The 24545-nt window shown below is 42.8% G+C and overlaps 1 protein-coding gene across 1 annotated transcript in view; it reads left to right on the forward strand.

Annotated features, from left to right (window-relative positions):
- The window catches only part of LOC117407106 (transmembrane protein 131), a 95575-nt gene that overhangs the window by 31504 nt on the left and 39526 nt on the right, over positions 1-24545 (forward strand). The window contains exons 4-5 of the mRNA XM_059029494.1: positions 11519-11587; positions 23718-23841. Coding sequence (XP_058885477.1) covers positions 11519-11587; positions 23718-23841 — 193 coding nt within the window. The remainder of the gene's footprint in view (positions 1-11518; positions 11588-23717; positions 23842-24545) is intronic.

Here is a 24545-nt window from a genome sequence, read left to right on the forward strand (position 1 = left end):
TTACATAGTGATTGGGGAGGGTCTGGTACAGTTACATAGTGACTGGGAGGGGCTTTGGTACAGTTACATAGTGATTTGGTGGGGCTTGGGTACAGTTACATAGTGATTGGGGGGGGTCTAGTACAGTTACATAGTGATTGGGGGGGTCTGGTACAGTTACATAGTGATTTGGTGGGGCTCGGGTACAGTTACATAGTGATTGGGAGGGGCTCGGGTACAGTTACATAGTGATTTGGGGGGGCTCGGGTACAGTTACATAGTGATTGGGGGGGCTCGGGTACAGTTACATAGTGATTTGGGGGGGCTCGGGTACAGTTACATAGTGATTGGGGGGGTCGGGTACAGTTAAATAATGATTGGGGGGGTCGGGTACAGTTATATAGTGATTGGGGGGGCTCGGGTACAGTTACATAGTGATTGGGGAGGGTCTGGTACAGTTACATAGTGATTGGGGGGTCGGGTACAGTTACATAGTGACTGGGAGGGGCTTTGGTACAGTTACATAGTGATTGTGGGGCTCGGGTACAGTTACATAGTGATTGGGAGGGGCTCGGGTACAGTTACATAGTGATTGGGGGGGCTCGGGTACAGTTACATAGTGATTTGTGGATTCTTCTATGCTGGAAAATGTAGATCGAAGGTACTGTGCTCAGGCGGGGCTTTCTGGAAGAAAGTAGCCAAATACTGTTTTTTTTTTTTAATTTAATTATTGTTCAGTTTATTTCTTTCCACGCTACCTGCTTTTTAATAAAGCTTTAATTAGCTATGTTAAACCATGGCCGTTTCTTAATTACATTACATTATGTAACAATGAAGAAACAAACTCAAAGCTATTTTTCTAGCTATACATTCCTTAAAGGAAATTGATCTCTTTTACTGTGTAAAAGATGTAGTCCCTACACTACACACAGTTTACATAGGTCATGGTAATGCCAGTAAAATGCTAAACTTCAGTGAAGTACTGTAAATACGATTACTCTCACGGGACATTGCTGGACTGTAATCATTTCTGTTGTGATTGTAATGCCAGCAATAAGAGAAACGCCTTCATTTGTAGACTGAAGTACAGTGTTGGTGGAAGACTGTAATATTATTATTATCAGAACAGTGCTGGACTTTGTTTTCTGAACTCTTGTGATACTGGCTGATTCTTAGGTTGTCCTGCTTATTTTAATGGCAGCAATGAGCCAAGTGATGTTCATAAAGATTATGACAGGTTTGGAGTGTGGTCAGGTGCTTTACTTACTATTATAGCAACAAGAGTCTCATTTGAAAAGCTGGCTTAAAAAAAAAAAAAAAAACTATAATAACAATATTTAATAATATACTTATTTTAACTACCAACATTATATTTATGTTCAAATGCCATGTATAAGGTAAACAATGGTGAAAAAACAGAATTGGCCACTTTTGAAAAACTGAATTTGCTATTCCCAAGAATGGAATATCAGAAGCCTTCTGGTGAGGCTCCTTCAAATACCAGGTTAAAAAGAGCAAAGCATGCAAGAGTAGTAACTAGGCAAGGTATTTCTTTTTAAGCTGCTGGAAATGCTTGAAACAAGTTTGACTGCGAGGAACTCCACCTTTCTTTCATTCCAATGGCGCTGTTTGGAAGCACAGCCTCTGTGTCGGTTCACTCAACACTTGCAAAGTGTCTCCCTGCGATTGGTTGGTCGGGATGGGCTGTTTTGACGGCTGCGATGCACTCTCCTACCTGGACACACCCCTTCACAGAGCTGCCAGAAAACCCTGATGAAACCTGGAAGTGCAAATGTGCTGTGCTGCAGCTTTGATTTCCTCGTGCAGCTCCAGCCATGCTTCAGGTTGCTTCTGTTTTGTATTTGTTTTTATTGTGTCATTGTGCTGCTGCTGTAGTAATGATTTCAAATTTCTATTTAGTTTTAAGTAGTTTTGAGTCGGGCTCCACCTCGTTTGGATGTTCCTCGATTTCGGCCCTCCAAGACATGTGTCGCAGTATTGAACCTTCGTGATCCACTACCGTGTCTAGCCAGGGCTTTTCCAACCCTGGTCCTGGGGACCACATGTGTCTGCTCGTTTTCCTTCCAACTGAGCTCTCAATTGCTTAACTAGACCCTTAACTGAACTAATAATTTGCTTAATTAGACATTTTCACTTGTTTTCAACTCTTAAACAGTTGCAGATTTCAAATTAGCTTTAACATTTTATAAGTAACATGAACTCTGAAGCTTTTTTAGGAGCTGAGAACATTTAAAAAGGTCTAATTAAGCTGATTTATTAGCTCAATTAAGGGTCTAGTTAAGTAATTGAGAGCTCAGTTGGAATGAAAACCAGGAGACACATGGGGTCCCCAGGAACAGGGTTAGAAAAGCCGTGATCTAGGCTGTTTGTATTATGATGTATTGCGGTGAAGTCACTTTTGGCCTCTTGTCTGATCAGGTGGGGCTGTGCCATCGCGTTGGGCTGTACTGGTGGTTGTGTTATGGTGCCATCGCGTTGGGCTGTACTGGTGGTTGTGTTATGGTGCCATCGCGTTGGGCTGTACTGGTGGTTGTGTTATGGTGCCATCGCGTTGGGCTGTACTGGTGGTTGTGTTATGGTGCCATCGCGTTGGGCTGTACTGGTGGTTGTGTTATGGTGCCGTCGCGTTGTGCTGTACTGGTGGTTGTGTTATGGTGCCATCGCGTTGGGCTGTACTGGTGGTTGTGTTATGGTGCCATCGCGTTGGGCTGTACTGGTGGTTGTGTTATGGTGCCATCGCGTTGGGCTGTACTGGTGGTTGTGTTATGGTGCCATCGCGTTGGGCTGTACTGGTGGTTGTGTTATGGTGCCATCGCGTTGGGCTGTACTGGTGGTTGTGTTATGGTGCCATCGCGTTGGGCTGTACTGGTGGTTGTGTTATGGTGCCATCGCGTTGGGCTGTACTGGTGGTTGTGTTATGGTGCCGTCGCGTTGTGCTGTACTGGTGGTTGTGTTATGGTGCCATCGCGTTGGGCTGTACTGGTGGTTGTGTTATGGTGCCATCGCGTTGGGCTGTACTGGTGGTTGTGTTATGGTGCCGTCGCGTTGGGCTGTACTGGTTAACCACACAGACGTGATGTCTGCTCGAAGGCAATGCGTTACATGCCTCGTTTCCACTGCCTGGCACTACAGGCTTCGTCTGCCTGCGCCAGTATAATCTGCATAGGGAAATGAGCGTGGCGTGCCATTTACATGTACCTGGAGATGAGATGTATACAGTACTTTTCATACTTTACATGCTGTTCAGAACTGTTCTATACCCATCAATCCTTTAGAAATATAGAGCAATAAATGACATGTTCCCTCCTATATATTATTACATTTGCAGCACAGTAAGTGAGTGTGGGAAGTGGGGTTTGAATCAAGAAGCACAGCCTGTTACCTTTCCAGTAGCTTCGAAGAGAGATGCCAATATCACTTACAGTACCTGGTAATGCAAACCACATGTTGAGGAAAGGAAGCCATGGCTGTGTATTTTAGAAATGAAATTGAAATTCCATCTGCTGTATGCTCAGATGCAGTGAAACAATATGGGGATCACAATAGGGCTTTAAAAGTAAGCTTGTGTTTGCTACTTTTATATTTGATGAGCGTGAATGGATTGGGTTCAAATCCATTTGTTCATTTTTGGGATACAAAAGTGAGTGAGCGCACACCCTACAACGACACTTGCACCATTCCATACTGTACATGCTGTCTGTAACGTGTATCGGTGCAGATAGTACACAGTATGGGGTCCATGCTGTTCTCTGTCTTGAATAATACTGTACACAACACATTTACTTCAGCTGGGCCTACAGCTGAACATATCATGAGAAAATATCTGCAACAGTTAAATACAAGGCTAAAGTAGGTGTGTCCCTCAAGCACATCATTGTGTTGTGTTTGTCAGGTGTACAGTTACAGTTACCAGGATACCATTCAGCAGGCATTCACAAACATCACCACACCCACATTGAAACACATTTACTACTTTGTACTTCATGTTCAAACTACCTGTAAAAAAAAAACACAGGCACTGGTTCCCCCCTGTGCTGTTTACTGAAGTTCTGAGATGCAGCTGACAAACTTCCGTTAACAATAAAGGGAGGTGTGTCTGACTCTCTCTTCACGTGTGTGTGGTTTTACAAATTACAAACCGCATAGGGTAAAGGGTTTTGAAACTTGATTTATTAACTGGATTCAGTTTATTGTACTGTGTTTGTTTCTATGTGTTTTTGTATATTGTATGTATTCTTTAGAGCTGTTAATTAATCGCAGTTCATTTCTTTGGAGATTAATTTTTTTAACGTGCGTTAATCACGAGTTTCGTCTTATTATTTCTTTCCATTTTTAAACGTATTTGTGTTTTAATGCACCAGGCCAGTTTGTTTGTGCTCTCTCTGCGTCGATTGCTTCCTGACCTGCCCTGGTAACAGAGGGGCGGGGAAGTGTGTGCAAAAAAACAAAACCACCTCCCGCTTTGCAGTAAGTGTCTCTTTCGGTCACAGCTGATGTGAGGCAGTGATATGCGAGGTAACAAAAGAATCCTACCATAAGCAGCATCACCTGTTTTATACAGAATATTCGCATTAGTGAAATTCGACTCCTATTGTAGGTAGTTTAAAAAAATAATAATACATACGTATATATGTGCATGTCCGTGGATACAAATCTTTTTGTTGTATTAATGCTGACAGTCTATACATTACCAGGACTTGAAAACCTGTCAATTCATCTCAACCTGACACATACTGTGTCAGCAAAAGAAATAAGTCATTGTCACAAAGACGGCCGGAGTGGGTGGCGTCAGACCAGAAGCAGGAAATAAACAGACAGAGAGGTGTGGTTTGGTGAAGCTGAGCGAATGCTTTCGCTCAGCATTTAATAAACAGAACAGAAAATAAAAGGTTTGAACATACAAAACACAGGGCACGGCACTTGAGGCCAAAATAAATAGACAAACAAAACGGACTAAACAGTGCACAGACAGACGAACAAAACACGGTGAGCAGCTACTCTTATATGTACGCTTTTACAATTTACAATTACCTCCGTCTCCAATCCCGTTCTCCACTCACCGAACACCCAACCCCGACTGAATGAAATGTGCATCTATATATACTGTTGTGCTGGGATTCAATTACTAATTAATTATTCACTTGAATCCCAGCACGTGAATTAATTCTGTGCAACCCCGTGCTCACATATTACATTTAACCAGCACGTGAAGTGATTTGTGCTCTCCTCGTGCCTAAATACAAATCTACACTTTTTAAATACACGTGAAACACAGACCCGTTTATATCTCGTGTACCAATGACTATACACCAACATTAACACACGCACGCAACATACAACACATAATATGCACACAGGGGCGGGGCACATTGCCACAGTCATGTATAGTAATTTACACGTGTGTGTGTGTGTGTGTGTTTATGTATACACACAGTTTTTAACATAGTTTAAATTACATTAAAACACTGATTGCTCATACCTACAGATTGATATGAAACATGTATGGATTTGTCAAAGTGTTCTATAATATGCCAGCAAGCCAGCACAACAAAATGAAACAGAGAGCAGTGCCTATGATCTGTCTAATGATGACTGTAATGTTTTATAAAATAATAATAATTATTATATTAAAGGAAACAGATAAGAAAATATACAGTATCATTTGAAGGTGAGTAATAAACTGACTCCATTGTGAGTTAACTGTTGGTTCAAACAATTTAACAGGAAATGTTGGAATTTCTGTATAATTCTGTGTAAATAAATATAAAACTGGAGGCTGTGTAGTCCAGTGGTTAAAGAAAAGGGCTTGTAACCAAGAGGTCCCCGGTTCAAATCCCAACTCAGCCACTGACTCATTGTGTGACCCTGAGCAAGTCACTTCACCTCCTTGTGCTCTGTCTTTCGGGTGAGACGTAGTTGTAAGTGACTCTGCAGCTGATGCATAGTTCACACACCCGAGTCTCTGTAAGTCGCCTTGGATAAATGCGTCTGCTAAATAAACAAATAATAAAATAAACAAATAATAACTATAAAGGGGCAACAATATTAATCCAAAAATTGGACGACTGTTTTTTTTATATGGCTGTTTTTTGGATAATAATATGACAATAAAATTTCATATACAGATTAGATGGACAGACAGACTCTGACAGGATTCAAATGAATTGTGACTGTCAGAAGATTTGCATTTTCCGATCTCGGAACGACCAGGGACATACGGGGTCAACAGATCTTAAAGATAAGGTCCAAGACCATGTAAGGCCTTAGGTAATAAGAATAACTTTAATAATAAGAGCATCAGTAATAAACTAAGGAATGAGATGGGTGCAGTAATTGTATCAATCTTGGTTTTAATCGCATATTTAATTAAGATCATTTTTTTAAATGGCAAGATTAATCGGGATTCATTTTTTTTAATCGCTTGACAGCCCTAATGTTGTAGAAGTTCCCTATGATGGTACAGTCTGAACAGAACTGCGTAGTGGAAGAGGCTTCTTTTACATCACTCGCATTTTATCTGTGGAATTCTTTCATTCCTCGTTTCATTCATTCATTCATTCAGAATCTAAAGGTTTCCTATTTCATATGCTCTCCCAAGTAAGCTGACGTTACATGTTTAAAGATTAAAAGACGAGGCATTTCTCACCAAAAATGAGAAAACAAAGCGTTATTATTAACAGCAGTGTGGAGTAGTGGTTAGGGCTCTGGACTCTTGACTGGAGGGTCGTGGGTTCAATCCCCGGTGGGGACACTGCTGCTGTACCCTTGAGCAAGGTACTTTACCTAGATTGCTCCAGTAAAAACCCAACTGTATAAATGGGGAATTGTATGTAAAAAATAATGTGATATCTTGTAACAATTGTAAGTTGCAATGGATAAGGGTGCCAGCAAAGAAATTAATAATAATAATAATAATAATAATAATAATAATAATACTAATAATAATACTAATAATAATACTAACTATTTCATGTAAATTTAGCGTCTTACACACCAGTGTCCCAACGCTGCACAATCAAAATGTACAAGATACAAATTCATTTATAAGCATTGTAAACTTCAGTACAAACAGGCTAAACAGTGTAAGCATAAAAACAAGATACCAAATCTCAGTTCATATTTCAAAAACCTAGGAAGCCTAAGAAGAGAAGACGGCCGAAAAGAGGTGGGTTTGAGAGACGTTTGGTGGGCAGAGAGTTCCAAAAGGAAGGGGCAGTGCAACTAAAGCTGCGCCCACCAAGAGGACTACACTCTGGTGAAATGCATTGAAGAATCCAGAATGGGAAGACCTGAGCTATCTCCCAGGGATGTTTGGGCTAAGAAGGTCCATGATGTAAGAAGGAGGACCCTGACCATGTAGGGCCTTGTATGGGACCTATTTACACAATGGAATCACAGACTTTCTTACCTGCTTATTGTAAACCCAGAAGAGTTTGAAACTAAAATGATCTTCCTTAAAATGCACTGAAAGAATCCACTGTGCATACAGTAGTCTGTAGGGCCTGTTGTAAGCAAAGGTATGTGATGTATGGTTTTCTTCATCCTCCTCTTGTACTTGGTACTGAATATCTAAGGGTTGGGGTTAGAGTTAGGGATCAAGTGTATCACACTGGAGCTGAATGCAACCCAAATCATCTGTAGGAGGCTGGGAGTGGAGGATACGCTTGGGGAAGACAGTTACCTGGCATAGTGACACTGTCAGACTGGCAGGGGCCCCTTTATTGAATGAGGAACGTAAAAAGTGACCACTTGCAAAGCAGACTTTGCACATTATTTCCCTGTCTTGTGACCCTGCGAAGATGTTTTAACCGCATGTGCTGTCGTTCTCTTGAGGTGTAGGAGATTGGATGGTGCTCTTGCTCATGATTTGAGGTGCAGGAGAGCGGCTGGTGCTCTTGCTCGTGATTTGAGGTGCAGGAGAGTGGCTGGTGCTCTTGCTCGTGATTTGAGGTGCAGGAGAGCGGCTGGTGAAAGTGGTCTTGCTCACGATTTGAGGTGCAGGAGAGCGGCTGGTGAAAGTGGTCTTGCTCATGATTTGAGGTGCAGGAGAGTGGCTGGTGAAAGTGGTCTTGCTCATGATTTGAGGTGCAGGAGAGCGGCTGGTGAAAGTGGTTTTGCTCATGATTTGAGGTGCAGGAGAGCGGCTGGTGAAAGTGGTCTTGCTCATGATTTGAGGTGCAGGAGAGCGGCTGGTGAAAGTGGTCTTGCTCATGATTTGAGGTGCAGGAGAGCGGCTGGTGAAAGTGGTCTTGCTCGTGATTTGAGGTGCAGGAGAGTGGCTGGTGAAAGTGGTCTTGCTCATGATTTGAGGTGCAGGAGAGTGGCTGGTGAAAGTGGTCTTGCTCGTGATTTGAGGTGCAGGAGAGTGGCTGGTGAAAGTGGTCTTGCTCATGATTTAAGGTGCAGGAGAGTGGCTGGTGAAAGTGGTCTTGCTCATGATTTGAGGTGCAGGAGAGCGGCTGGTGAAAGTGGTCTTGCTCATGATTTAAGGTGCAGGAGAGTGGCTGGTGAAAGTGGTCTTGCTCATGATTTGAGGTGCAGGAGAGTGGCTGGTGAAAGTGGTCTTGCTCGTGATTTGAGGTGCAGGAGAGTGGCTGGTGCTCTTGCTCGTGATTTGAGGTGCAGGAGAGCGGCTGGTGAAAGTGGTCTTGCTCATGATTTAAGGTGCAGGAGAGCGGCTGGTGAAAGTGGTCTTGCTCATGATTTGAGGTGCAGGAGAGTGGCTGGTGAAAGTGCTCTTGCTCATGATTTGAGGTGCAGGAGAGTGGCTGGTGCTCTTGCTCATGATTTGAGGTGCAGGAGAGCGGCTGGTGAAAGTGGTCTTGCTCACGATTTGAGGTGCAGGAGAGCGGCTGGTGAAAGTGGTTTTGCTCTCAGGTGTCTCAGTAGCAGTCATTAACGACTCCAGTCATTCCTTTCACTTCTGCTTCACATCGAGCAGATTTCCTCTGGAGGAAATGGTGACTCTGCTTTTTGGTTTCAAAATTAAAGTATGCAAAACACATCCTTGCTGTGTAATAAATACCTGTCATTTTACTAAATAAAATTACAACTGTCAAAATAACAGAACAGAAAAATGTTTGTTAGTTTACTCTTCACATGGTTTCCTGTTCTGCCAGATGAACAGCAATGTATTCGTCAGTCCCGAGTGCTTTTATTACAGTCGACTCTACTCTCTATATGGATTGATAATATCCAGTTTCGTCAGTCTCATGCTTTTATTACAGTCGACTATACTCTCTATATGAATTGATAATATCCAGTTTTGTCAGTCTCGAGTGGTTTTATTGCGGTCGACTCTACTCTCTATGTGGATTGATAATATCCAATAAGAAGTACTTTTATAATGTCTAACTATGATGTTAAGCTTATTGTATGTTTTTTGTATGAAACTTCTAAACCAAGGAGATTTGAAATACTGGGTGATCAGAAAGTCAGTTTACCACATCAATGATATGGTGCGTTGATGTGAAGTTGTTTCCAGTTTGTTTATCTACTGTCACAAGTGAGGCTATTATGCTGGCTGTGTAACTGATGGGAGCATGTGGCTGTCTAACTGATGGGAGCATGTGGCTGTCTAACTGATGGGAGCATGTGGCTGTCGAACTGATGGGAGCATGTGGCTGTCTAACTGATGGGAGCATGTGGCTGTCTAACTGATGGGAGCATGTGGCTGTCTAACTGATGGGAGCATGTGGCTGTCTAACTGATGGGAGCATGTGGCTGTCTAACTGATGGGAGCATGTGGCTGTCTAACTGATGGGAGCATGTGGCTGTCTAACTGATGGGAGCATGTGGCTGTCTAACTGATGGGAGCATGTGGCTGTCTAACTGATGGGAGCATGTGGCTGTCGAACTGATGGGAGCATGTGGCTGTCGAACTGATGGGAGCATGTGGCTGTCGAACTGATGGGAGCATGTGGCTGTCGAACTGATGGGAGCATGTGGCTGTCGAACTGATGGGAGCATGTGGCTGTCGAACTGATGGGAGCATGTGGCTGTCGAACTGATGGGAGCATGTGGCTGTCGAACTGATGGGAGCATGTGGCTGTCGAACTGATGGGAGCATGTGGCTGTCGAACTGATGGGAGCATGTGGCTGTCGAACTGATGGGAGCATGTGGCTGTCGAACTGATGGGAGCATGTGGCTGTCTAACTGATGGGAGCATGTGGCTGTCTAACTGATGGGAGCATGTGGCTGTCTAACTGATGGGAGCATGTGGCTGTCTAACTGATGGGAGCATGTGGCTGTCTAACTGATAGGTGGCTGTTTGGATGGTTTGCCAGGGCATGCTGAAGTTTATTCAGAATGCTCATACTCTCAATATCCTGGTGCTGTAAAGAAATACCTGTGAATATTTTCTTTGCAATACTGGACTTGTGAGTGTTTCATGAGGAGAGGTGGTATAGCTGTTACAGTAAAGCCCTGTATGTTTGCATTCATTCTCACAATCATAGAATGAAGTTTAGGTGGGAGTCTATGTAGAGTCTGATTACACATACTCTTACTCTTATGTCTATCTATAGATACAGCTGCATGCATCTGTATAACCAGCAATCTCTTTATTAATCAGCAATGTGATTTCACAATCGACTGGAACATGTGCAACAGGAACAAAGAAATAGAGAAACTGCACAACATGACCATGAAAAGGAGTCGGTGTAGCTGCTACAGTAAAGACCTGTTCAGTACCTCGTACTCCTAAAGAACAACAAACAACTAAAGCTTCAGCCTTTATTTCTGGTCTGCTTCAATCCAGAGCACCACACTGCCCTGGAGTTACGAGTGTCTAGTGGATTGGAGTGGATTGGATTGGATTGGATTGGATTGGATTGACTCCTTTTTAAAACCTATAAGGAAGCATTTCCAGGTACAGCTGTTTTAACCCAAGCGCAAATGCAGAGAACTCCCTCCATGTGACAGATTCAAAATAAAGAGCAGGGGCACCATGAAGATCAAGCTGTCAATGCCTTTACCTGTGGAAACACTCGTGCGAGTGGGTGAAATTCCCTGTGCTTTACCATTTCTTACAGTATACAGAAGAATGGATTGGGTTTTTAACGGACAATAAAGATTTCATAAATATGAAAATGTCTATAAATCTACTGTAACCCCCAAAGACAATGTGTTTATTTTTGTGTAGGTGGTTGAAGTTTCTTCAGCTCGCACACACAGCCCCTGTCTGATTCATTCTTTGCCTACAGCATGTGTGTGAGAGAGAGCGAGAGAGAGAGAGAGAGAGAGAGAGAGAGACACACACACACACACACACACGTTGTTTTGCATACTGTAGTGAACTAAATGGATCTCTGAATTCCTGCAATGAGACACCTGGACAGTACTGCCCAGGCAGGTCTGGTGGGTTCCTCCCCTGGCAGTGTGCTCTCTCTGCTTGGGGCAGCAGCTCATTTGTTTAGCAGACATGTGTGAGATGCAATGCTTTCCAATGGTGTGCACTGTGTGGAGATATCTGTACTGTTTGGTGCTGTTGTTACAGACCCTTCATTTGTTTTGCAGTGCATCCCTGCACCGGGGGAACTGCAGACCAATCAGGTTTGAGCCACCGATGTTGGACTTCCATGAACAGTGAGTACGAAACTGTGTGACCTGCATTCCTTCTGAGAGTGTGTCCTTGTGTTTAAAACCCATTAGAGGGAATACAAAATCAAACTGTAAAACCATTAGAGGGAATGCAAAATCAAACTGTAAAACCATTAGAGGGAATACAAAATCAAACTGTAAAACCATTAGAGGGAATGCAAAATCAAACTGTAAAACCATTAGAGGGAATACAAAATCACACATTATTTAAATGTATGTGTGTGTGTGAGATATACAGTACTGTGCAAAAGTTTTAGGCAGGTGTGAAAAAATGCTGGTAAGTAAGAATGCTTTCAAATAGACATGTTAATAGATTATATTTATCAATTAACTAAATGCAAAGTGAGTGAACAGAAGAAAAATCTAAATCAAATCCATATTTGGTGTGACCACCCTTTGCCTTCAAAACAGCATCAATTCTTCTAGGTACACTTGCACAAAGTCAGGGATTTTGTAGGAATATAGTCAGGTGTATGATTAAACAATTATACCAAACAGGTGCTAATGATCATCAATTCAATATGTATGTTGAAACACAATCATTAACTGAAACAGAAACAACTGTGTAGGAGGAATAAAACTGGGTGAGGAACAGCCAAACTCAGCTAACAAGGTGAGGTTGCTGAAGACAGTTTACTGTCATACACCATGGTAAGACTGAGCACAGCAACAAGACACAAGGTATTTATATTGCATCAGCAAGGTCTCTCCCAGGCAGAAATTTCAAGGCAGACGGGGGTTTCCAGATGTGCTGTCCAAGCTCTTTTGAAGAAGCACAAAGAAACGGGCAACGTTGAGGACCGTAGACGCAGTGGTCGGCCAAGGAAACTTACTGCAGCAGATGAAAGACACATCATGCTTAGTTCCCTTCGCAATCGGAAGATGTCCAGCAGTGCCATCAGCTCAGAATTGGCAGAAAACAGTGGGACCCTGGTACACCCATCTACTGTCCGGAGAAGTCTGGTCAGAAGTGGCCTTCATGGAAGACTTGCGGCCAAAAAGCCATACCTCCGACGTGGAAACAAGGCCAAGCGACTCAACTATGCACGAAAACACAGGAACTGGGGTGCAGAAAAATGGCAGCAGGTGCTCTGGACTGCTGAGTCAAAATTTGAAATATTTGGCTGTAGCAGAAGGCAGTTTGTTTGCCGAAGGGCTGGAGAGCGGTACACGAATGAGTGTGTGCAGGCAACAGTGAAGCATGGTGGAGGTTCCTTGCAAGTTTGGGGCTGCATTTCTGCAAATGGAGTTGAGCCCTGATCTCAACATCATCGAGTCTGTCTGGGATTACATGAAGAGAGAGAAGTAACTGAGGCTGCCTAAATCCACAGAAGAACTGTGGTTAGTTCTCCAAGATGTTTGGGCCAACCTACCTGCCGAGTTCCTTCAAAAACTGTGTGCAAGTGTACCTAGGAGAATTGATGCTGTTTTGAAGGCAAAGGGTGGTCACACCAAATATTGATTTGATGTAGATTTTTCTTCTGTTCACTCACTTTGCATTTTGTTAATTGATAAATATAAACTATTAACATGTCTATTTTTGAAAGCATTCTTACTTTACAGCATTTTTTCACACCTGCCTAAAACTTTTGCACAGTACTGTGTGTGTGTATATATATATATATATATATATATATATATATATATATATATATATATATATATATATATATACATATACATATACATACATACATACATATATACACACACACACACACACACTGTATGCATAGTATTTTGATCAGTTTCCAATGTAGGCCAGGATCAAAGTTTGTAAAAATGTGTTTACTGTCAAGTTTGACCAATAAATATCTACCAATTGTCTACCAATCTGCAATTAAAATAATGAAATGATTTGATGTACGTCAGGGACAGAGACCTGCTGTTAATGGCTTTTTAGTCTCGTTTCCCAGAGAACTTTCAGGAAAAACATAAGACCATAAGAAAGTTTACAAACGAGAGGAGGCCATTCAGACCATCTTGCTTGTTTGGTTGTTAGTAGCTTATTGATCCCAGAATCTCATCAAGCAGCTTCTTGAAGGATCCCAGGGTGTCAGCTTCAACAACATTACTGGGGAGTTGGTTCCAGACCCTCACAATTCTCTGTGCAAAAAAGTGCCTCCTATTTTCTGCTCTGAATGCCCCTTTATCTAATCTCCATTTGTGACCCCTGGTCCTTGTTTCTTTTTTCAGGTCGAAAAAGTTCCATGGGTCGACATTGTCAATACCTTTTAGAATTTTGAATGCTTGAATCAGATTGCCGCGCAGTCTTCTTTGTTCAAGACTGAATAGATTCAATTATTTAAGCCTGTCTGCATATGACATGCCTTTTAAACCCGGAATAATTCTGGTCGCTCTTCTTTGCACTCTTTCTAGAGCAGCAATATCCTTTTTGTAGTGAGGTGACCAGAACTGAACACAATATTCTAGATGAGGTCTTACTAATGCATTGTAAAGTTTTAACATTACTTCCCTTGATTTAAATTCAACACTTCTCAAAATATATCAGAGCATCTTGTCGGCCCTTTTTGTAGCTTCCCCACATTGTCTAGATGACGACATTTCTGAGTCACACTAAACTCCTAGGTACTTTTCATAGATTACTTCTTCAATTTCAGTATCTCCCATATGATATTTATAATGCACATTTGTATTGCCTGCGTGCAGTACCTTACGCTTTTCTCTATTAAATGTCATTTGCCATGATACAGTGGAAATGTATCCTACACTTATTGAGAGAGAGAGATCGAGAGAGAGAGAGAGATCGAGAGAGAGAGAGATCGAGAGAGATCGAGAGAGAGAGATCGAGATCTACCAGCACAGTGGCATGATTGGAATGCATTTGAAATGACACTTTTAATAACAGCCTCTGTTTATGGGTGCTTGTTTAGGAGATGGCGCTTTGGTTCATTTTACATCCGTTTACTTATTACCCTTTCTGAATGTGTGTAATATTTTAATGATTAGTAAATATCACTTTACAGTGCCTTGCGAAAGTATTCGGCCCCCTTGAACTTTGCGACCTTTTGCCACATTTCAGGCTTCAAACATAAAGATATGAAACTGTAATTTTTTGTGAAGAATCAACAACAAGTGGGACACAATCATGAAGTGGAACGAAATTTATTGGATATTTCAAACTTTTTTAACAAATAAAAAACTGAAAAATTGGGCGTGCAAAATTATTCAGCCCCCTTAAGTTAATACTTTGTAGCGCCACCTTTTGCTGCGATTACAGCTGTAAGTCGCTTGGGGTATGTCTCTATCAGTTTTGCACATCGAGAGACTGAAATTTTTGTCCATTCCTCCTTGCAAAACAGCTCGAGCTCAGTGAGGTTGGATGGAGAGCATTTGTGAACAGCAGTTTTCAGTTCTTTCCACAGATTCTCGATTGGATTCAGGTCTGGACTTTGACTTGGCCATTCTAACACCTGGATATGTTTATTTGTGAACCATTCCATTGTAGATTTTGCTTTATGTTTTGGATCATTGTCTTGTTGGAAGACAAATCTCCGTCCCAGTCTCAGGTCTTTTGCAGACTCCATCAGGTTTTCTTCCAGAATGGTCCTGTATTTGGCTCCATCCATCTTCCCATCAATTTTAACCATCTTCCCTGTCCCTGCTGAAGAAAAGCAGGCCCAAACCATGATGCTGCCACCACCATGTTTGACAGTGGGGATGGTGTGTTCAGGGTGATGAGCTGTGTTGCTTTTACGCCAAACATAACGTTTTGCATTGTTGCCAAAAAGTTCGATTTTGGTTTCATCTGACCAGAGCACCTTCTTCCACATGTTTGGTGTGTCTCCCAGGTGGCTTGTGGCAAACTGTAAACGACACTTTTTATGGCTATCTTTAAGAAATGGCTTTCTTCTTGCCACTCTTCCATAAAGGCCAGATTTGTGCAGTATACTACTGATTGTTGTCCTATGGACAGAGTCTCCCACCTCAGCTGTAGATCTCTGCAGTTCATCCAGAGTGATCATGGGCCTCTTGGCTGCATCTCTGATCAGTCTTCTCCTTGTAGAGCTGAAAGTTTAGATGGACAGCCAGGTCTTGGTAGATTTGCAGTGGTCTGATACTCCTTCCATTTCAATATTATCGCTTGCACAGTGCTCCTTGGGATGTTTAAAGCTTGGGAAATCTTTTTGTATCCAAATCCGGCTTTAAACTTCTCCACAACAGTATCTCGGACCTGCCTGGTGTGTTCCTTGTTCTTCATGATGCTCTCTGCGCTTTAAACGGACCTCTGAGACTATCACAGTGCAGGTGCATTTATACGGAGACTTGATTACACACAGGTGGATTCTATTTATCATCATTAGTCATTTAGGTCAACATTGGATCATTCAGAGATCCTCACTGAACTTCTGGAGAGAGTTTGCTGCACTGAAAGTAAAGGGGCTGAATAATTTTGCACGCCCAATTTTTCAGTTTTTTATTTGTTAAAAAAGTTTGAAATATCCAATAAATTTCGTTCCACTTCATGATTGTGTCCCACTTGTTGAAAATTACAGTTTCATATCTTTATGTTTGAAGCCTGAAATGTGGCAAAAGGTCGCAAAGTTCAAGGGGGCCGAATACTTTCGCAAGGCACTGTATATACTGTTATACTGTAGCCTTGCTTCTTTAATACACTGTTAGAGTTTTTAGAATTAAAGCAAACTGTAGTTGTGACCTGTACCAGTTCCTTCTTTATGAAGGTACAGTGCATTCACAAGGTGCCTCAACGCTTCAAACAGATCAAGCAAAACACGGGGTACTGAAGGGGAACTGAAGCCTCAAATAGATCAAGCAAAACACGGGGTTCTGAAGGGGAACTGAAGCTTTAAACAGATCAAGCAAAACACGGGGTACTGAAGGGGACCTGAAGCTTCAAATAGATCAAGCAAAACACTGGGTACTTAAGGGGAACTGAAGCTTCAAATAGATCAAGCAAAACACGGGGTACTGAAGGGGAACTGAAGCTTCAAATAGATCAAGCAAAACACTGGGTACTGAAGGGGAACTGAAGCTTCAAATAGATCAAGCAAAACACGGGGTACTGAAGGGGAACTGAAGCTTCAAATAGATCAAGCAAAACACGGGGTACTGAAGGGGAACTGAAGCCTCAACGCTTCAAACAGATCAAGCAAAACACGGGGTACTGAAGGGGAACCGAAGCTTCAAATAGATCAAGCAAAACACTGGGTACTGAAGGGGAACTGAAGCTTCAAATAGATCAAGCAAAACACTGGGTACTGAAGGGGAACTGAAGCCTCAACGCTTCAAACAGATCAAGCAAAACACGGGGTACTGAAGGGGAACTGAAGCCTCAATGCTTCAAACAGATCAAGCAAAACACGGGGTACTGAAGGGGAACTGAAGCTTCAAATAGATCAAGCAAAACACTGGGTACTGAAGGGGAACTGAAGCTTCAAATAGATCAAGCAAAACACGGGGTACTGAAGGGGAACTGAAGCTTCAAATAGATCAATCAAAACACGGGGTACTGAAGGGGAACTGAAGCTTCAAATAGATCAAGCAAAACACGGGGTACTGAAGGGGAACCGAAGCTTCAAATAGATCAAGCAAAACACTGGGTACTGAAGGGGAACTGAAGCTTCAAATAGATCAAGCAAAACACTGGGTACTGAAGGGGAACTGAAGCTTCAAATAGATCAAGCAAAACACGGGGTACTGAAGGGGAACTGAAGCTTCAAATAGATCAAGCAAAACATGGGGTACTGAAGGGGAACTGAAGCCTCAACGCTTCAAACAGATCAAGCAAAACACGGGGTACTGAAGGGGAACTGAAGCCTCAACGCTTCAAACAGATCAAGCAAAACACGGGGTACTGAAGGGGAACTGAAGCTTCAAATAGATCAAGCAAAACACGGGGTACTGAAGGGGAACTGAAGCTTCAAATAGATCAAGCAAAACACGGGGTACTGAAGGGGAACTGAAGCTTCAAACAGATCAAGCAAAACACGGGGTACTGAAGGGGAACTGAACGTTGCATATAAGAGCTAAAGCTATATTATTATTATTATTATTATTATTATTATTATTATTATTATTATTATTCAGATTAGTTTATTTAGGAGATGCCTTTATCCAAGGCGACTTACAGAGACTAGAGACTTGTTTGTGTTGGTGTTCAGTGTTCTTGTGCGACACCGCTTCTTTTAGTTTCTTTCGCTCTGGTTTGATCAGCGCTTCTCTGGTTGTGGTGTATGTAGTGTGGACATGGCGATACATTCACTCCGGGTCAGTAGTTGTTCACGCTTGCATAAACCACGCAGAGAGATTCAATTTCAGTCACTCAGTTTCACTTCTACATCCAATACACTGTGTGCCTTTCTGTATTCCAGCTGTCCCTCATTATAACACTGTAATCGGGAGCTATAAATAAGATGTGTTTGTGGTCCACCTGATAATGAGAACACAAGTGCTCGTGCAGTGGCATTGTGGGTCCAGTGGGAGCCACTGTAGTTCTTCTTCAGTGCTCAGATTGAAGAGTCAGTAGGTTTGAAACTCAGGATTACATTTAGTTTTGCAGACATGTCTTCTACTTCCCAAGTAAAACGAGAACAACATCCTCAACTGGTTCATACCCTGAGCAATGCCACTACATTCCTGATGCAGTCAGTTACTAAAACTACAACCAAAACCTTTTGAATTGGGTTTCGCAAGGTTTAAAAGCATGTCAGCGATTGGTTGCTAAACTTGCATCTTCTGTTTTTTAGTTTTGGTTTGTTAAAATGTGAGCACAAGTCAAACAGTGGAGAGCTTGAACGCCTGCAACTGCTGCTTCTGTAAATGCAGTTCAGAGAAAGAACAGGTGCTCTCTATCAGTCCTGTCAACCATCCACATGGTAAGATGACTGCAACAACCCTACACTACACCATAGTGAGACACAAGACAACCCCACTCTACACCATAGTGAAACACACGACAACCCTACACTACACCATAGTGAGACACAAGACAACCCCTACACTACACCGTAGTGAGACACAAGACAACCCTACACTACACCATAGTGAAACACACGACAACCCTACACTACACCATAGTGAGACACAAGACAACCCTACACTACACCATAGTGAAACACACGACAAACCCATACTACACCATAGTGAGACACAAGACAACCCTACACTACACCATAGTGAAACACACGACAACCCTACACTACACCATAGTGAAACACACGACAACCCTACACTACACCATAGTGAAACACACGACAAACCCACACTACACCATAGTGAGACACAAGACAACCCTACACTACACCGTAGTGAAACACACGACAACCCTACACTACACCATAGTGAAACACACGACAACCCTACACTACACCATAGTGAAACACACGATAACCCCACACTACACCATAGTGAAACACACGACAACCCCACACTACACCATAGTGAAACACACGACAACCCTACACTACACCATAGTGAAACACACGACAACCCTACACTACACCATAGTGAAACACACGACAACCCTACACTACACCATAGTGAAACACACGACAACCCTACACTACACCATAGTGAAACACACGACAACCCTACACTACACCTTAGTGAGACACACGACAACCCTACACTACACCATAGTGAGACACAAGACAACCCCACACTACACCATGGAGAAACACACGACAAACCCACACTACACCATAGTGACACACACGACAACCCTACACTACACCATAGTGAGACACACAAGACAACCCCTACACTACACCATAGTGAAACACACGACAAGACAACCCCACACTACGCCAGAGTGAGACACACGACAACCGTACACTTCACCATAGTGAGACACAAGACAACCCTACACTACACCAAAGTGAGACACAAGACAACCCTACACTACATCATAGTGAGACACACGACAACCCTACACTACATCATAGTGAAACACAAGACAACCCTACACTACATCATAGTGAGACACACGACAAGACAACCCCACACTACACCATAGTGAAACACACGACAACCGTACACTACACCATATTGAGACACACAACCCCCCTACGCTACACCATGGCGAGACACACGACACCCCTACGCTACACCATGGCGAGACACACGACACCCCTACGCTACACCATGGCGAGACACACGACACCCCTACGCTACACCATGGCGAGACACACGACAAACCCACACTACACCATAGTGAAACACAGTATAATAAAATGCATCCTGCGCTGGTCTATGTGCAAACGGATTTCCAGGGTCCTGAACTGTCCGTGTGCTGGGACTGTGCTGTACAGAGGCAGAGATCTTCCTTCGGGAGGGGGAGGTGGAAAACCCTGATCCAGGGAATTGCACAAGCCTCCGTATCGTAAAGAAATGACATCCTGTACGGGTGAAAAAGCAAACATCAGCACATTTCACGCAACATTTCAAACATGAATAAAAAAATACACTATATAGCCTATTTTCATAAAAATAACTAATCATTTGTAAGGGGCATCCCTGTACTGTAGCAGCAATCCCTTTCTTGGTGCAGTGAAATTGTTTGTTATTTAGAAATCCAGAGAGGAGTTTAGAGACTTTGTTTTCCCCCTGTCAGCGCAATGAGAGAACAGCAGCCTTGTTATAAATGCATAATGTGCGGACTAATCTGTTTGAGCAACATGTACAATAAACACATAAATAAACCAATTCTCTTGGTGATCTGGTACTGATTAGTTTAAATGTCTTGAGATCCAGCTTCACACTCCATTAGATATCCACTGATCCCCATTAGAAAACAGGAGGCTGTTCCTGATGCACACAGCTCTGCCCTGTGAGGTAATCCGCCTGTGCACAGTATTGATTGGGAGGTGTAATAGCTCCAGTCTGTGCACAGTATTGATTGGGAGGTGTAATAGCTCCAGTCTGTGCACAGTATTGATTGGGAGGTGTAATAGCTCCAGTCTGTGCACAGTATTGATTGGGAGGTGTAATAGCTCCAGTCTGTGCACAGTATTGATTGGGAGGTGTAATAGCTCCAGTCTGTGCACAGTATTGATTGGGAGGTGTAATAGCTCCAGTCTGTGCACAGTATTGATTGGGAGGTGTAATAGCTCCAGTCTGTGCACAGTATTGATTGGGAGGTGTAATAGCTCCAGTCTGTGCACAGTATTGATTGGGAGGTGTAATAGCTCCAGTCTGTGCACAGTATTGATTGGGAGGTGTAATAGCTCCAGTCTGTGCACAGTATTGATTGGGAGGTGTAATAGCTCCAGTCTGTGCACAGTATTGATTGGGAGGTGTAATAGCTCCAGTCTGTGCACAGTATTGATTGGGAGGTGTAATAGCTCCAGTCTGTGCACAGTATTGATTGGGAGGTGTAATAGCTCCATGCTGTGCACAGTATTGATTGGGAGGTGTAATAGCTCCAGTCTGTGCACAGTATTGATTGGGAGGTGTAATAGCTCCAGTCTGTGCACAGTATTGATTGGGAGGTGTAATAGCTCCAGTCTGTGCACAGTATTGATTGGGAGGTGTAATAGCTCCAGTCTGTGTACAGTATTGATGGAGGTGTAATAGCTCCAGTCTGTGCACAGTATTGATTGGGAGGTGTAATAGCTCCAGTCTGTGCACAGTATTGATTGGGAGGTGTAATAGCTCCAGTCTGTGCACAGTATTGATTGGGAGGTGTAATAGCTCCAGTCTGTGCACAGTATTGATTGGGAGGTGTAATAGCTCCAGTCTGTGCACAGTATTGATTGGGAGGTGTAATAGCTCCAGTCTGTGTACAGTATTGATGGAGTTGTAATAGCTCCAGTCTGTGCACAGTATTGATTGGGAGGTGTAATAGCTCCAGTCTGTGCACAGTATTGATTGGGAGGTGTAATAGCTCCAGTCTGTGCACAGTATTGATTGGGAGGTGTAATAGCTCCAGTCTGTGCACAGTATTGATTGGGAGGTGTAATAGCTCCAGTCTGTGCACAGTATTGATTGGGAGGTGTAATAGCTCCAGTCTGTGCACAGTATTGATTGGGAGGTGTAATAGCTCCAGTCTGTGCACAGTATTGATTGGGAGGTGTAATAGCTCCAGTCTGTGCACAGTATTGATTGGGAGGTGTAATAGCTCCAGTCTGTGCACAGTATTGATTGGGAGGTGTAATAGCTCCAGTCTGTGCACAGTATTGATTGGGAGGTGTAATAGCTCCAGTCTGTGCACAGTATTGATTGGGAGGTGTAATAGCTCCAGTCTGTGCACAGTATTGATTGGGAGGTGTAATAGCTCCAGTCTGTGTACAGTATTGATGGAGTTGTAATAGCTCCAGTCTGTGCACAGTATTGATTGGGAGGTGTAATAGCTCCAGTCTGTGCACAGTATTGATTGGGAGGTGTAATAGCTCCAGTCTGTGCACAGTATTGATTGGGAGGTGTAATAGCTCCAGTCTGTGCACAGTATTGATTGGGAGGTGTAATAGCTCCAGTCTGTGCACAGTATTGATTGGGAGGTGTAATAGCTCCAGTCTGTGCACAGTATTGATTGGGAGGTGTAATAGCTCCAGTCTGTGCACAGTATTGATTGGGAGGTGTAATAGCTCCAGTCTGTGCACAGTATTGATTGGGAGGTGTAATAGCTCCAGTCTGTGCACAGTATTGATTGGGAGTTGACTTCTGCATGCTGGTGTTAATACTGTGCAGAGATGTTCCTCTGGGAACTGGTTCAGATCCATCAAAGGGATGTCGCGGCAGATTGCTTTCTGGTGCTCTGAATAGACATTGATCAGTGTCAGGGAAGACCTGATCTTCGCTGGCATTTAAAATGCAAAATAGAGCATTTTAGGAGCCTTTTTATTTGTTCCCTAAAGGCTGTAATATTTGCATTCTGCAGTCATTTAAACTTGTACTGTAAACCATCTACGCTGGCTGTCTTTACAATACCCCCCCCCCTCCCCCCCACACCTTTAAAGTAGTTTTGCTTTGGTTGCAAACAGAGTGTTGGCTTGGTTTGTTACAGGTCACTCACTATCATTTTTGCACTGATCTGTTGATAGAGTTGCTGTAGTGAGGCTATGGCACACCCCGTGTGAAGGAGTGAAGTACGTACTTGTACATCACCTCTAAATAAAAACACTTGACACGTGCTCTTGGTTACTAAAGATAAAGAGAGTTAAACTGCAAATTATAGAGTGGAAGGGATTAATCCTGCAGTAAAGGGGGATCTCGTGATTCTGTTTCACAGAGATTCTAACACTTTTTCAACCCCCATGCAGATGTGAAAAGAATGCATGTGCTGCAGTAACAGGTCCCAGTTAAATAGCAGTGCAATATACATGTGCTGCAGTAACAGGTCCCAGTTAAATAGCAGTGCAATATGCATGTGCTGCAGTAACAGGTCCCAGTTAAATAGCGGTGCAATATGCATGTGCTGCAGTAACAGGTCCCAGTTAAATAGCGGTGCAATATGCATGTGCTGCAGTAACAGGTCCCAGTTAAATAGCAGTGCAATATGCTTGACTTGTAGAGAGTCTGAGTTGTGTGATTCGGTTTTATTATTTAAGTATTTTATTTATTCTCTAGTATTGTATTTTGAATGATTTGAAATGTTGCCCTAAGAGGCTGCTGGCCTTTCAGGGATGGAAATAAGACCCCCATTCCACAGCAGTTTGATCCATTCCTGGTTTTACTATGCGGTTTAATAGAACACACCTGGGCTTGTTCTCTGTACACTGGGGCTAATCACGTTCGTAGTAAAACCTGGAGTCTTATTTCCATCCCTGCCTTATACTAAGTCTTAGTAAAACGTTGAAATACTTTTACTAAGATGTTTCGTATTGTAGCGTGTTTTTTCCCTGTGCAAACAGTTTATCTCAGTTACTGGTTTCTAATATGTTTAATCAACGTCTAATACACATTTTCAGAGGGTCATTTTTACAGCTTGCTTTTCCCATTGGAGAGGTTTAGTTTGTTTGTGATTGCTGATCAGAGCCTATAATGAATACAGGGGTGGCCTTCATACTGAAGGTAGCTTTGCAGTCCTGAACCAGGAATGTAAGCAGTGGCTTGATTTGTGAGGGGGTCCCGTATCTGTCTAATTGAGTGTTGACACGCATCTCTTCTTTTTATCCCCCTTTTTTTTTTTTTGTAGGCCGGTTGGGATGCCAAAAATGGAAAAAGTTTACTTGCACAATCCAAGTTCAGAAGAAACTATTATTTTAGTATCAATATCAGCAACAACATCGCACTTTCATGCATCTTTTTTTCAGAATAGGGTAAGTTTGCTTTTTGTTTGCTTGTGTCATGTGTGTGTTTATTTATTTAAGCTTTGTCAACACCTTGCTTCAATAAATAAGAAAAGAATACTGTAGAACAGTGTGGGACCGGGCTCTTTCTGTAGAACAGTGTGGGACCGGGCTCTTTCTGGACCGGGCTGTTTCTGTAGAACAGTGTGGGACCGGGCTCTTTCTGTAGAACAGTGTGGGACCGGGCTCTTTCTGGACCAGGCTGTTTCTGTAGAACAGTGTGGGACTGGGCTGTTTCTGTAGAACAGTGTGGGACCGGGCTCTTTCTGGACCAGGCTGTTTCTGTAGAACAGTGTGGGACCGGGCTCTTTCTGGACCAGGCTGTTTCTGTAGAACAGTGCGGGACTGGGCTGTTTCTGTAGAACAGTGTGGGACCGGGCTCTTTCTGGACCAGGCTGTTTCTGTAGAACAGTGTGGGACCGGGCTCTTTCTGGACCGGGCTGTTTCTGTAGAACAGTGTGGGACCGGGCTGTTTCTGTAGCTTTCATTTGTTTCATGTTGCGTCGATGCAATCCCTGTTAAAATGTAAAAAATTAGAAATATAATATTCACACATCATTGCAACCTATGATGTCTGTGCCCCAGAAATATATGTGAATTCCTAATTGAACATGAGTGGTTTATTTTTTGCTTAATTACCTTTCAAAGTATTGCCAAATAACTATTGCGTGTAT

The sequence above is a fragment of the Acipenser ruthenus genome, chromosome 8, assembly GCF_902713425.1.
Source record: "Acipenser ruthenus chromosome 8, fAciRut3.2 maternal haplotype, whole genome shotgun sequence".
Taxonomy (NCBI): Eukaryota; Metazoa; Chordata; class Actinopteri; order Acipenseriformes; family Acipenseridae; genus Acipenser; species Acipenser ruthenus.